The sequence below is a fragment of the Lethenteron reissneri genome, chromosome 9, assembly GCF_015708825.2.
Source record: "Lethenteron reissneri isolate LAM-NWPU_2019-01 chromosome 9, ASM1570882v1, whole genome shotgun sequence".
In the NCBI taxonomy this organism is placed as follows: domain Eukaryota; kingdom Metazoa; phylum Chordata; class Hyperoartia; order Petromyzontiformes; family Petromyzontidae; genus Lethenteron; species Lethenteron reissneri.
Window position 1 is genome coordinate 3,771,583 of NC_083787.1, and position 16,116 is coordinate 3,787,698.

General features: G+C 49.1%; 1 protein-coding gene across 1 annotated transcript; it reads right to left on the minus strand.

Annotated features, from left to right (window-relative positions):
- Positions 1-1,451: 1,451 nt before the first annotated feature.
- LOC133340353 (histamine H3 receptor-like) lies at positions 1,452-9,731 on the minus strand. Its single transcript, XM_061548496.1, is given in 4 exon segments — positions 1,452-4,679; positions 4,681-4,953; positions 7,222-7,388; positions 9,404-9,731. Coding segments are annotated over 4 exon segments (1,704 nt in total). The 3' UTR covers positions 1,452-3,743.
- Positions 9,732-16,116: the final 6,385 nt, after the last annotated feature.

The following is a 16,116-nucleotide window of genomic DNA, read 5'->3' on the forward strand; positions in this document are numbered from 1 at the left end:
GTTTGTTTTAGAAGGTAAATCATCGACAACACAAATTAAGCACGGGCACGTAAATACAACTACTTTGTTTCATCAAACCGATGTTGTTTATTAACATTATAAAAAATGACGATTCAGAACCAGAGGGGTTGCAGGCTGCAGTAAAGATTAAGAACCACTGGCCTAAGCCTACAACGCATTGGTATTTCCAGGCAGTCTCCCATACAAGCGTAGTGACGACTTGACACACTTCTCTTGAGATGGCACTTTATTGAAGACACGGTCTACTTGACATCATGCGGAGAACCCCCACTGCGACAGCCCTGAGTCTCCCGCGCATCTCCCTTTTATATTCCGACACGAGGCCACGCCCCCCTTCTCGAACCTTCTCGCTGACTCTGGACGCTCGCTTCCACCGGCAGACTCCACTGTCCTCTTCCGTCGCCTGACCATGCTCCCTTCTCGAACATCCCCGTAGCCACCAGTCCCTTCGCACTCACAACTGACACCCCCTGTCATTAACTCCCGTGGCCACTAGTGCATTCGTACTGTAGGCTGACTCCCCTGTCATTACCTCCCGTGGCCACGAGTGCATTCGTAGTGTAGGCTGACTCCCCTGTCATTACCTCCCGTGGCCACTAGTGCATTCGTACTGTAGGCTGACTCCCCCGTCATTACCTCCCGTGGCCACTAGTGCATACGTACTGTAGGCTGATTCCCCTGTCATTACCTCCCGTGGCCACTAGTGCATTCGTACTGTAGGCTGACTCCCCTGTCATTACCTCCCGTGGCCACTAGTCCACTCACACCGCAGGCTGACTCCCCCTGTCATTACTTCCCGTGGCCACTAGTGCATTCGTTCTGTAGGCTGACTCCCCTGTCATTACCTCCTGTGGCAACTAGTCCACTCACACCGTATGTACGCTCGACTGTCATTATACAAGCGCTAACCAGGATCAAGTCTTGCTAAGCTACCGATATTTGAAGAGATCTTGTTCATTCAGCGTGGCTTTGTTGCTCGGATGAAGGCGATGAGTGTATTCGATGTGCGTGTACATCACTGCAAACACGGCCCCTTGATGCGCTATGTTCTATTGTGGAACGCTCCACTGTCTTCAATTAAGGGGAGTGCTCGTTTTGTATTGCATCCAAGCATCCGCCTGCTCATCTGCTGTCCGAGATGGCATCGTTTTCTTTGCACATTTAAAACTATATACATATATACAGCACATGTGTGTGTCCTGTTGAGGTTAGTCTGCAAGCACATGACCTGACCTAATGTACAGGCAGCGTTAAAAGATGTTATTTTAATAATTGTGCGGTTTTTATAGTTTGTTGACTCATCTTCAACCGCTCTTGCGTGTCACTCAGGTGGGATAATCGTCATCTAATGCGCAGTGCATTTGAGCCCGAGTGTGTTACCGTGAGCCCATCATAGTTCATTGCCAAGGAGATGATGATGATGATGATGATGGGCATCCGTGTACTTCCAGGGGGATGTAAAGCGTCTCTTATCTAGTATACACAACGCTGGCCTGGAACGGTGGCGCCACCGTTAACGCACTGCTCCGCCGTGTACCCAGTGACCTTGCTGTTAATGATTCCCAGCCACGGTCAGAACATTCGGTGGTGATCGATATCTAAAGCGGTCCTAGTCCACCATCTGCTTCACAAGCAACCATCCGCAGCGTGGTGAAATATGGTCAAACAACCCCCAAGATCGACGCGGAGAGGCCCTTTATCGTGTGGTGGATTGACAGAAGGCTGCACGTTGTGATTGGTTTTATTTATTTTTTAAAACGAGGCATGCCACTATTCCCACTCCTTTGTGAAGTTTACAATTTGGGATTCCATTGGTCAATTGGTCCATTTTATTTTTAAATTGTGTGAAATGTAGCGCCTCCAGTGGCCGCATATGACTACAACATTTTAAAATACGTACTGATTCTCACAGGACAGGATTCGATTATGCATATGTTCAGTTCTGTTCATGTATTAGGTATAGCCCTGTGAGCCATTCGGCTCTTGAATCGGGTGTAACCGCAACAAACAAGAACATGAACAAGAAACATCTTAAAGTGACTATGCGGAACAGAAAATTCCAGGAAAAAACTGTAAAATCTTCCAGAAAAAAAGCACCGTATATCAACGCTGTGTGCAAAAATCCCAGTGGGATGCAAGTCAAACAATAACAACCATAAGACAATTTAGATTAAAGTTATCAGTCTAACTCTGTACTACAACAAACAAATATTTTTAAACCAAAACTTTTCCAGATCACCAAAATAGAGCTATAAAAACAATGTAACAGTGGTCATAGGAACTGTGATTCAAATTTAACAATAAACGATATCCATCACACGTACGACCAAACTTTACAGCCATAGCTGGCAGCATGAGTCAATCCATAACAGCAGGAGTATCAGTAGGAGTATCAAAAAATGTCAATGCACCTTTAAAGATCAGCACACTAAATAAAAACTCAAGATCATACTTTGCAGCGGTCATCCGGAGCGATACATTTGATTTCAGGCCACTGAATAGCAGTGACAGCGAGGGGTGTACAACTCCTCTAGAGCAGTTTTGAGTGAAGATCTCACAGGTAGTGATCCAAGTTGCAGTTTATTGACGATAGCATTCCAGACCCTGGAGTCATCAATAGCAAAGGCCCTTCCTCCAGTATTTGTACGGCAATAAGGAACGAGAAGCTGGTAAATGAGCGAAGACCTTCGATCACATGTGTTCTTCGAAACAGTAAGGATATCCAGCAGGTAGTCTGCGGATTTTTTTGTAAGTACATCGTGAATAAATAAGTATGTTATGACTGTTATGATCGCATTTGTGATGGCTGAGTCGACGCATCGTTACACGCAAACTACACGCCCGGGTCATCTATCCTGGGCCGTCTGACAAAACATCTGACGTTTAAAGATTTTGTTCATACAACAACAAAAAACCCACAACCAGGTCGCTCTATATAAGAACGGGAGACACAGCAGAGCCTCACCATTCTGGCGAATTGCCCGATGATGCTGGATGCAATTACCAGCGAAACGTCGTACTCAAATTGTAAATGTTGTGGTTTCGCGCTTCAACACACCGGTGGGCTAAAGCAGTGAACTATTTGTCTTTTGTCAACGTGACACTTTTTTACTGATTGGCCGTGTCGGGTGGTGGAGGGTTACGACACATTTATAAATAACGCGATCTAAACCCAAAAACGTTGATTATGAATAATATTGGTCGCGAAAGCCTACGTGTTAAACAGGTCGTGACTTTAACGTTTCATCGGCCGCGCTCTGTCCGCTGCTGAATGGAGGCCTCCCCGAGCAGCGTGCTCATCTCTCGCGGTCTTTCAATGATAGAAATCCATCTCAAGAGTGCCCGACCGTCTTTGTATCTCCAGTAGCGATGTTTACACACTGCAACAGGTACTTATTTGAGGCTGAGTCAACCTAGGAGAGGCCCGAATCGTCACTGATGTTGGCCGTGAGGGGGATTCCAACTGTCGTCGCCGGGTTCGTAGCGCAGCGCGCTCACCAACGCGCCACCCCCGTGAGACGCACGTGGGGGACGTGTTTATCAATCATCGGGCACGTGCAGCGTGTGCAAGACTTTAGCTCGCACTTAAAGCACACAGGTCCTGTCGGAAAACGCGCGGTAAGGAAACAAAAACCCCGCACCGCGAGGATTCGTAAATGGGAACGGGCGTGACGCGTTCGCCCCCCCCCCCCCCCGCAGACAACAAACAAACGCCAGCCGGCTCATCCCACTCGGCACCGCATGCGAGCCACCACCTGCGGCTCCACCTTGAACTTGCGCTGGCACAGAATTCGCAGGAAGGCGCGCTTGAAGCGCACGTGGCACAGAGGGTACAGGACAGGGTTCACGGCCGAGTTGAGCCACAGGAGCCAGAAGGAGAACTCGTAGAGGCGGTCGTCCACGCACCGGCTGCGGCACGCGGCGCGGATGATCATGAGCAGCGTGTAGGGCGCCCAGCACATGGCAAACACGCACACGATGATGGCCAGGGACTTGGCCACGCGCTTGTCACGCGACAGGCGCACGCTGGCATCGGCGGAATGCGGGAGACGCGGGCGGGTCGCGCCGTACCTTCTCTGCTCCGCGCACAAGCCGGGGAAATCCCCTCCCGGGACGAGACCTCGGTCCTTCTCCTCGAGCCCCTGAAGCCCCGACAGAGGTTCCCGATTGACGCACAGGCCGACCACGTTGGCACGAGGTGTGCCCAGGCGTGCTACTCTCCCTGCTGCTGATGACGCTACCGAAGCTGCCGCTGACGAGGTCGCCTCTCCTCGGCGTGCGCAAATCGTTCTCCTGGTTTGTGCCAAACTCAGGGACACGTCCACCTCTACACTCCTTACGAGGAGCGGCGCCCTTCGACGGCCGTTCTCCCGCGAGCGAGGGCACCTCGGGCGTCCACGTGGCGCGACGTGGACCCGCGCTGCCACCGCGCCTCGCGTGCCGCTTGCGCGGGGAGGAATCCGCCGCCGCCGCCCTCTGGACTCTCTGATCCGCGGGACTTTCTTGGACGAAAAACACCGCGCTGGTGTGGACTCCGGCACCGCGGGGGAAGCCCTCGTCCGGCCGATCGCGGCCGGGACACCGGGCCGAGGTGGCGGCGGCGGCGGCGGCGGTGGAGGGTGCTGCTGCCTCGTCGCAACGGTCGGGTCTCGGCGTGTTCCTCCTCCTCCTCCTGATGTTCGAGTAGATCATGAGGTTGAAGTAGGCGACGCTCAGGAGCGGCGTGAAGAACTCGAAGGTGGAGGCGACGATGAGGAAGTACCAGTTGTAGTAGAACTCCGCGTAGCACTCGCCTTGCGGCACGACGCTGCGGCCAGCCACGTGCTCCCACGCGATGATGGCCGGGCCGTACAGCAGGAAGGCGGCCAGCCACACCGCCAGCATCTTGAGCACGGCGCGCCTGGGCATGCACTGCTGGGCCCTGTAACTCACCTGTGGCAACGTCACGGGGGGTGCACAGAACAAAAAACACGCGGCCGTTACAAAGGCCGGCACGCCGCGCGTTCATTGCATTGTTGCGATTTGTGTGGCGTGCGGTCGTGCAACTTGGGAGTACAAACGTGGGTTACCGCCGTCTTCCTAAATCAAACTAGACTCTTCTATTTAAAGCTTTCGTGACTGCAGGAATTCATCATCTTGGTTCTTTCGGTAAAGTCACGTAGAATGGAAACAATAAAAATAATAAAATAAAACATAATAAAATAATTCTCACGACGTTTCGGCCACAACACAAGCAGCCGTCGTCAGGTGAAGACCAGGTCTGTCGGGGAGACAGCGTCTGACGCTGTTTCCATTCTACGTGACTTTACCGAAAGAACCAAGAAGATAGACTCTTCTACTAAACAGTTTTTTTGTTTATTCCAGCAGGCAAGGCGCACTGAGCTATTTCGGCTCTTTTAACAGAAGCGACTTGTCTTCTTCTTGGTTCTTTCGGTAATGTCACGTAGAAGGGAAGTAATAAAATAATAAAAATAAAACATAATAAAATAAAATAATTCTCACGACGTTTCGGCTACAACGCAAGCAGCCGTCTTCAGGTGAAGAATGAGACACTACCAAGCTAGGAGCTTATATATACGCTGGGTTGGAGGTGCAAGAAGAGCGCCTTAACAAAAAGAATGTGCATATGAAGAGGAATTTAGCATATTCATGGAAAATGCGTAGGAGGTGGGTGGGGGGGTTTCATAGTCATATTATGCCCATGCATTATGCAGGATCAACAGCACCAAGGGGGGGTGCAGGGAGTAGCATTAACAAAGGAAAGGAATGTTAATAAAAGCGACTTGGCCACAATTGACAGCTCATCGAAGTGGCTTGCCACGTGGAAATGTATCGTCAGACACAGACTCCAAACGCGTGGTGATTCTAATTGTGAAATTGAAAATCCAAACGCAAACTCCACACGTGCAAGCGTCGGGGTCGAGATCGGACTCACGACCTCCTGTATACCAGGCGAGGTAGTTAACATCTCGCCACCGTGGCGCCCTCAATCATTTGCAACTCTTTGTCGAGCTACTGCTGGAGGAAGGCCTCTTCCGCGCCGTGCCGGTAACGGGGTTTTTTAACCATACTTCACCACACGTAGGCTATTATTCATAATCAACGTTTTTGGGTTTAGATCGCGTTATTTATAAATGTGTCGTAACCCTCCACCACCCGACACGGCCAATCAGTAAAAAAGTGTCACGTTGACAAAAGACAAATAGTTCACTGCTTTAGCCCACCGGTGTATTGAAGCGTGAAACCACAAACTTTACAATTTGAGTACGACGTTTCGCTGGTAATTGCATCCAGCATCATCGGGCCGTGTCGGGTGGTGGAGGGTTACGACACATTTATAAATAACGCGATCTAAACCCAAAAACGTTGATTATGAATACTTCACCACGCTGGTAGGTGAAGTCGGGGCCCCCAGGCCCAGTTATCATATCAATTGTCCATTAATCTCGTCGGGTATATGAAACCAAGCAGACTTGGGCACCGGTATAAAGCACTTTGGTGGGATACTTCTTTAAATGCCAGTTGTGGGCTTGAGCTGCAAGGTGAACTGGGGATAGCAGAGCAACGGATCCCCAATTCACCACCGTCTCTTCTTGATCCCTCTTCTCATTACGCCTCAATCTTACGTCCCAATTTCACTCATTTCTCGACATCTCTGTCCAGGGTCCATATTTCTACTGTCGCGAGTTTAAATACGGACAGTGGGGGATGACAAAACCCGAATTGCTTCTCAGTCCCCACAGGCTGGCCAACGCCAAAGATCCCCCGTGTAGCCTTAACAGAATGTAGGGGCAAGTGCTGTTAGCGAGCACCTATTAAGGGCGGCATGGCACACGAGGGGGTAGGTGGCCAGCACCACGCCCGGCCGCCTTTGTCTCCCCAGTGGCGATGTTTACACATCACAGCAGGTACTCATTTGAGGCTGAGTCGACCTAGGGGATGCCCACGACTTGTTCAAATAATCGCCACTTGTGTTTGCCATGAGCGGGAATCGAACTCGGGACGCACGGATTCCGTAGCGCAGCGTAGTGCTAACTGCTACACTACCGCTCCCCGAATTTTTGCTTAAGGTCCCCAGAGCCGGGCCTTCACCACCACTACCACTACCACCACCACCACTACCACCACCACTACCACCACCACCACTACCACCACCATTACCACCACCACTACCACCACCACGGTGTGCACGTAACGCACCGCTCTGGTGACGGAGAGAAATCTGTCGAAGCTGATGAGCACGATGTTGAAGACGGACGCGGTGCACAGGAGGTAGTCCATGACGAGCCACAGCTTGCAGAGGCCTCGGCCAAGGCGCCACTCGCCCGTGAGAACGTAGGGCACGTACAGGGGGATGCAGAAGCCTCCTGGAGCAACGGCACGATGGGGGAGGGGCGAAGGGGGAGGGGCGAAGGGGGAGGGGGGCGGTGACATGGCAGTTCGAGCCCAGCGGCCGCCCTGGTTTATACTGGGGATGTATGAAGCAAAAGTACGCACCGCCCCGATCGACGACACACCATCTATGACGATCCAAATGTTTAAGTTATACCTACTTGAAATATACGTAATTGGGTTAAGTAGTCCCCATTGAACATACAACGTTGGGTCAACGTTTGCACTTGGAAGCCCCGTTCCAGCGTTCCACGTGTACTGGGCCTTCCCCAGGCTGAGCAGCCAGCAACCTAGCGGCTCCCGTAATCACTTGCTCAACAACGCAATTACAAATTGTATTTCTAGAGCATCTAACGGGGTGGAGTGGTGGCGCAGTGGTTTGTGCGCTGTGCCATGAAACCCGCTCGCTGCGCGACCTACAAGGCCACCTGAGGCCGATTCCCAGCCGTGCCTAAAATTCCTTGGGATTGATATCCACAATGGGTGTCTGGTCGCCTCCTGTACCAAGCTGCACTGACCAGCATGGTCGAGGTATGGTCACGAAGCATGCAGCATCGCCCTCCGCTGTGAAACAGATCACCTCGCTGAGAGCCTTGCGCTCCAAGTGTGGCGCCATTGACGAAATGTACTTTTGATTTGACTCGATAACAATTCGCATTAATGGGGTGCGTACACGATTTAGAAACTTTAATTGCCTTAACATCTCATTCCCATCTCAAACGTTCCACCCCCCCCCCCCCCCCCCCAGCGGCATAAGCCCCTGTTTTGAACACGGTGTATGTGTACATGCAGCACCGGCCTGCAAGTAGATAGGAAATATTCCGTTGGGTTTTACTCAATTCAGTCATTTGCGAGTAATTTGTCAAATTCGGACTTTCGACTGTGTTTTTGTTTAAGAAGTGCACGCGACCAATCCCGCTCAGGTTGGTAGCTCAGTTGCACACACAGGGACAAGGACAACTTTCCACCCACACGGAGATTTTTACTCTCTCTGTCACGACACTATCGCTGTCGTGACAGCAGACAACAACATGGCATTAAGAAGTCTGAATTATAATCAAGCGTCAGTTGTGGGCAACACGAATCACAAAATTGAAATGATGTCCCCATTCGTGTTGATTCAGTTTCTTCGCTTAAACAAATTTAATGTATGTTTGACACGACCTCATTCGTCCATTAGCTTTCTGGGAGTCATAATTTCAGAAGCATGTATTGATTCGGTACAAGCAAACTCAGGACTGGTGATAAGACACTGTATAGATATTTGAACCAGCGATACTACACGACCCTTGCTGCTGCTCCCACCACCCACTAACATCATCTTCCCTTTAAACAAAAGTGTCGGGCACCTGTAAGCACTGTGGTTCATCATGCGTGGTAAGTGTAACATTTGATGTTTTATTACTTTACTTCTAAATTTTTATTTTTAACGTTAAAAAAAAGCTGTTCAAGGATGGAAAATTTTAGGGGCTAAAATGTAGCTCAGCCTTGAACATGGGGAGTGAGTCAATGGCACAGCCACGATTGTTTAACGAGTTTTCGTTCACAGAGCAATTTCGCAGAACGTATCTCGCTCGTTAAGCGAGACACGCCTATATGAAAGTAATTACGCCAATTACTCAACAACAAGAACACGTGACACATCATCTGTGTAATTAATAACTGCTACGAATTTACAATTCTAACCATTGAATTTGTTATTTCCTCGTCAGAAATTTTCATAATGAAAAAAGAATCATGAAAATACACGAGCAACGATCATCCGTATACAACGATGTCTTTCAAAACGGACGATTCGGAATATCAGCACGAACATCCCTGCACCACCCCCCCTCTACCACAGCAGATCAGCGGGCGAGGGTCAGCAGCTGGAGACTTTTTTTCCCCCCAGAACTCATTCCCCGGGGCAGCCTTTCTGCTCGCGTCAATTCCCTGGCGAACAAAACAAGGAATAGCCAGAAGGGGTTGTTTTGTGTTTTGTTTAACGAACCCACGAGCAAGTCGGCGATGGCCAGGTTGAGGAAGAAGAAGTTGGCGTGGGTGCGCAGTCCCCGGTCCACGGCGAAGGCGAGGATGACGAACGCGTTGCCCACCACCGTGGCGAGCATCAGCACCACCATGAGCGCCGTGAGCAGGGCCTCCTGCCCCGGGGTCCAGGACGAACCGGGCGGCCACAGCAGGGCCATGCCGCGGCCTCCGGCGACGTGGACCTGCGAGGCGGCAGACCCGGGGCTTCCTCCGCTTTCTTTGGGGAGGCCCCCGCTATCGGGCGGCCATGGCCACGATGGGGGCCCCGCGTCCGGAGAGCCGTTGCGCATCGTCGGCACGCGGCGGTGACTGGCAGCGAGCGATCAGTGAGCCTCTGCTGTCATGTGCGATGCCGCGCGGAGAGCCGTCGCCGTCGGTGTGAGTTGGAACCAGAGGCTTAGCTCGAGAGCTGTACTCGTAACCAGAGGTTTAGCTAGAGAGCTGGACTCGGACCAGAGGTTGAGCTATAGAGCTGGACTCGGACCCAGAGGTTTAGCTAGAGAGCTGTACTCGGACCCAGAGGTTTAGCTATAGAGCGGTACTCGGACCAGAGGCTTCGCTCGAGAGCTGTACTAGAACTAAAGTGATGTACTAGAACCCAGAGGCTTAGCTAGAGAGCTGTACTCGGACCAGAGGTTTAGCTATAGAGCGGTACTCGGACCCAGAGGCTTAGCTATAAAGCGGTACTAGAACTAAAGTGATGTACTAGAACCCAGAGCCTTAGCTCGAGAACTATACTGGGACCACATGCTTCGCTATAGAGCTGATCTGGATCTATAGAGCTGTACTGAACCACAGGGTTAACCATAGAGGTGTACATAAGCTAAAGGGTTAGTTATAGAGCTGTACCAGAACCAGAGGGTTAACTATAGGGCTGTACTGCCACCAGATGGTTAGTTATAGAGTTGTGCCTGAACCAGGGGGGTTAGCGAAAGAGCTGTACTAAAACTAGAGGGCTGTACTGGAACCAGAAGGTCAGATACAGAGCGGTACAGGAACAAATCGAGGTGCAGCTACAACCTTGGCTGTAGAGTTGCATGCTGGAGAGGCATATATCGACAATGTATTGCAGAGCAGAGCTGAAACTGACTGAACAGCAGAGAGCTTGATGTTGATATCTGTCGTCTGCAATAGGAACAGCACCTTGACAAATACAATGCGACTCGGAAATCATTAATCCAGCACTGCGCGGCTGTTAAAGTGCCAAACTGAACTTCAGTCGCATTTCGTGGACCATTTTATAAGCGCGTACTTTTTGTTAAAGAACAAACGGAACGTGTGTGTGGTTGTTGTTTTTTTTACCCAGCTTTTATATTACCAGAGTAAACGCTGCGATGAGCTGTTATAAAGCTGTAACAGCTGCTGTTAAGCCACCTTGTTTCACGGCAATAACAAACTTTCAAATGAGTGTCCGCTTGAGTTTTGACGACACCTAAGCCCTAAAAATGCACACCTATTAAAGCTCACAATTGCTGGCAGGATAATGTTAAACGTACACTACAATTCTGCTCGTTGCTACTCTGTCCGAGACGTCTGGGCAGCATGCAAGAGAGGGTTAAATTCCCTCCCTGTGGAGGAGTTCTTTGGGAGTCCTTCCCTGAGCAGTGTCGTCTACTGGAAATTGCAGAGCTGCGCCTTTAACTTTCAATGCATCGCATATGTCAAATAATACGATGCATTGTCAAACACAGCGCTCCGTGATCGCATGTTGTAATAAGTAATAAATAAACGCACTCGCAAAAATTTCCCTCGGTTCTATTGAAAATAAAATCAACATTCAAAGAATTGCATTGCAAATAAAATGAATAGAAGACTTTAAAACATACAATTAAAATTTTTGTTGTTGCGAATATCAACAACGGCGGAGCGCAGGTTTGACCGAACGCAATCGCTCAGCAGAGCCTTCGAGTTATACGCTCGCCTTCTCTAAAGTGTCCTCTGTCAAGGTCCCCCTTATATACTCCGTGCGACTGTGTGTGTGTGGTTGTGCATGAGAGCGAGTCACAGTCTGTTCTTTGGAACCACTCATGGCCCATCGGCGCTCGCGTGGATAGGCTGCGCTCATTCAGCGCACATTGTATTAAGATAATGGGCACACTTGTCCAATGTTACATTTCTATACCTCGCCGAGATGCATGCAGTGGTTCTGCAATAACAGCAAAATGCTGCACAGGCAATGCATGACATGCATAACTCCCAGGGTACGTTAATATAGAGTTATTACGGATAGGCGAACGAGAATAGACCCTTACACTGATTATCCATAGCCAGCCAACAAAAGATTATCGAGTGAAAAATAAAGCCCTTGAAAGAGGACATTCTAACACCAGGTTTGCACAAGCAGCGAGGATAGAGGGAAAATATTGGATTTTACTACAACCTTCAAACACATTTAAACATCCATAATAGAATTTTTTTGGGTTATATCGCGTAAATATATAAATGTCGTTAAAACCCGCCACCACCCGACACAGCCAACTAGTAAGAGTTGTCACGTAAACAGAACGTTCTAATTCGTCACTAGTACAGCGCACCGGTGTGTTGGAGAGCCAAGCCACAACATTTACCATCTGAGAATAACCCTTACTAGTTGGCTGTGTTGGGTGGTGGCGGGTTTTAACGATACATTTATATATTTACGCGATCTAAACCAACAAAAAAACCTCTATTATGTATGATATTGGTCGCGAAAGCCTCGGTGTTAAACAGTTATTTGTGATTAAAACTGGGTCTTCAAGTGTAGTGGGTGTATTGTCTCAGCCCAGTCACCAATGCCTACATGCCATTTGTTTTCATGTATTTTTTATTCAATTTAGTTCTCTGCTTAATTTGGCCAAAGATCAGCTCTGAACATGTTATATTGGTTTGACTGTTGTGTGACAACCATGACTTTCATAGGCAGAGTGGGTGGGAAAGTGCTACCCTCAGTGCGGACCAAAAGTTAATTGAAGGGATATCAAAGGTAGCTCTGCCAAATCCGCTTTCAAAAGGCCATTCTCTAACATGAAGGGTTGCATCTCTATGAGAATAATTAAAACGGACAAGTTGTCTATTGACACGATTCCTATCTGGATAAAAGTGAAGACAACTGACAATTTTTTTTTTTACAATATTTATTAGATTATTGTCTTGTCAGATAAATATATTTTATAATCATGTTGTGTATACGCGCCTGGGGGCCTGTAAATACCAATGTCTAATTTAAAGCTGTGATTAATATTAAGGCAGAACGGTGGCGGCAGTAATTAGCACATTGTGATATGAACCCGACTGACCTGAGTTTGACTTCCCGGCAGTGATATCGGAACTGGTCCTCGTCACCGACCAACTTCACCAAGCCGCACTGAGCCAGTGCGGTGAAGAATGGTCAAGCAGCGCCTATTCATCCAGCAGTGGATTGACAGAGGCGCTGTAAGCTATTATAAATGCACAGCTTGCTATATATTGTTAGGTTTTTTCGGTAAAGTTACGTAGGTAAAAAAAAAGATTTTTTTTTGCCTACGTGACTTTACCGAAAAAACCTAACAATATGAATCCTTGCAGTCACGAAAGCTTCAAATCTAGAGCTTGCTATATGTCTCTCTCAGCATTAGGTTCCTCTTAAAATATCCTTCTGTGCCACCATGGGGCGCCACGGTAGCGAGATGTTAACTACCTCGCCGGGTATACAGGAGGTCGCGAGTTCGATCCCGACCCTGACGTCTGTTGCATATTTGGAGTTTGTAAGTTCTCCTCGTGGTCGTGTGGATTTTTCTCCGGGCCCTCCGGTTTTTCCCACCAGATGTATAAACGTGCGCTTAGAGAATGTAACTGCTATAAATGTCCAACGTGATAAGCCACTTCGTTGAGCTATCCTTTGAGGCCAGGTCGCTTCTGACAAAAATAAGCTATAAATCTCAGTGCGCTTTACCTGGTAACATCAAACATAGTTTGCATCTCTAGACAGACACCAAACCCGCATGGAAAGCAGACAATCCCAATTCACTACATCGCCCTAATTACGCCTTGGTTAGAGGGCATTTGTGGGCATGTGGCTGCATGGGCGTTTAACCTCCTTGCTACGACGCCCACCCCCACCTCAATCAAGGCCCACTGGCCCCCCGCATCACCGCACCTTCCCAGCCCCCATCCATTCGCTACCCCGACAGGCAACGAAAGCCATGATGCACAGATTGCGTGTCATTGCCTCGAGTCAACACGGTGTTAGGCATTTGTTTTACATTGTGCATTCGTGCGCTTTGTGCGAGTAAGGCACGTGTTCCGTGTTTTGTGTCAGTAAGGCATGTTTCATGTTGTGTATTCGTGTTTTGTGCTAATACGGCATTTGTGCCATGTCTATTATAATCCTGTCTCTATTCTGTGTTATTGTCCCATTCTACTCTTTAAAGGGCCACTGTTTGTGATTTAACAATCATCAAATTCATCTTCGCTGCTTTCATGCTACCAAAGCCTGTTATGGACATCTTCAATCATTCGTATCATGTTCTTTCATTCATTTTCGCATTCTGTTCCTAATGGTTGTACAGAGTTATCCACATTTAATCATTTGTTTGGCATTTCCAGCCATTATTTTCCTGTTTGTCATTTAACACGGTTTTTTATGGTTGCAGATCGTCTTTATTATATATAAAACGTTGCACCGCAACTTCAGTTCACTGTCCATTGCAATGTTAATGGTTCAATTCGTTATTTGAAGGGGTGACATCCATTTAAAAAAAATTCATCATTAATTTTGCTTCTCCTTGGGATTTGAATCTGCTCTGCTCCTTCGAATTAGTCTCAATTTCCCTACTTCCCAGACTAGATTCTTTGATGCAAGTCTTCTTCTTCTTCTTGCCTCTAATTAGCTTTGTCCAAAGACAATGTGTTTAATTTGTGTAGTGAAGACTTGACACACTTCTCTTGAGATGGCACTTTATTGAAGACACGTTCTACTTGACATCAGGTTGGAAACCCCCACTGCGACAACCCCGAGTCTCCCGCGCATCTCCCTTTTATATACCGACACGAGGCCACGCCGCCCTTCTCGAACCTTCTCGCTGACTCTGGACGCTCACTCCACCGGCAGACTCCACCGTCCTCTTCCGTCGCCTGACCACGCTCCCTTCTCGAACATTCCCGAAGCCACCAGTCCCTTCGCACTCAGAACTGATACCCCCTGTCGTTGCCTCCAATGGCCACTAGTGTATTCGTACTGCAGGCTGACTCCCCTGTCATTACCTTTCATGGCCACTAGTGTATTCGTACTGTAGGCTGACTCCCCTGTCATTACCTCCCGTGGCCACCAGTCCATTCGTACTGCAGGCTGACTCCCCTGTCATTGCCTCCCGTGGGCACTAGTGCATTCGTACTGTAGGCTGACTCCCCTGTCATTACCTCCCGTGGCCACTAGTCCATTCGTACTGCAGGCTGACTCCCCTATCATTACCTCGCGTAGCCACTAGTCCACTCGCACTGCCGCCTGACTCCCCTGTCATTACCTCCCGTGGGCACTAGTGCACACGAACTGCAGGCTGACACCCCTGTCATTATCTCCCGTGGCCACTAGTCCACTCACACTGCAGGCTGACTCCCCTGTCATTACCTCCCCTGGCCACTAGTCCATTCGTACTGTAGGCTGACTCCCCTGTCATTACCGCCCGTGGCCACTAGTTCACTCACACTGCAGGCTAACTCCCCTGTCATTACCTCCCCTGGCCACTAGTCCACTCACACTGCAGGCTGACTCCCCTGTCATTACCTCCCCTGGCCACTAGTCCATTCGTACTGTAGGCTGACTCCCCTGTCACTACTTCCCGTGTCCACCAGTCCACTCACACTGCAGGTTAACTCCCCTGTCATTACCTCCCCTGGCCACTAGTCCACTCACACTGCAGGCTGACTCCCCTTTCATTACCTCCCCTGGCCACTAGTCTACTCACACTGCAGGCTGACTCCCCTTTCATTACCTCCCCTGGCCACTAGTCCACTCACACTGCAGGCTGACTCCCCTTTCATTACCTCCCCTGGCCACTAGTCCATTCGTACTGTAGGTTGACTCCCCTGTCATTACCTCCCGTGGCCACTAGTCCACTCACACTGCAGGCTGACTCCCCTGTCATTACCTCCCGTGGCCACTAGTCCACTCACACCGCATGCGGGCTCTATTGTCATTTGCACCTGCGTGATCACGGCAGCCTGTAATCATTTTCTGCATTGGATGGAATGAGAACATCGCTGACAACACGACGACTTTTACTTCAAAATCAACTAAATTTAATTTGTAATTAATAATTATTTACTCTTCTAAAGCCCCTTTCTCCTGGAAATTGCAAGGTGCTGTACAAGACAACATGCACTCGTATAGCCTTGACAGACTGTTAAGGGGCCGTCCATAAATGACGTCACGCGATTTTGGCCGATTTTGACCCCCCCTCCCCCCCTCGTCACGCGGCGTCACAAAAAGTCAGACCCCCCTCAAAATGACGTCACAAAGCTTTTCCCCCTCCCAAACCATATTTCCGTTTTGAAAATAAAAATGCTTCAAATAACTTTAAACTATTGTCATTGTAGTGCGTATTTAATGTGGCGCTGCACTCTGATGTTGTAGGAAAAAAGACGTATTAAAAAGGCGTTGGAAAGTTTAAATTTAGCATAAAATTAACTTGAAAATATTCAACGTCTAACTAAAACTGC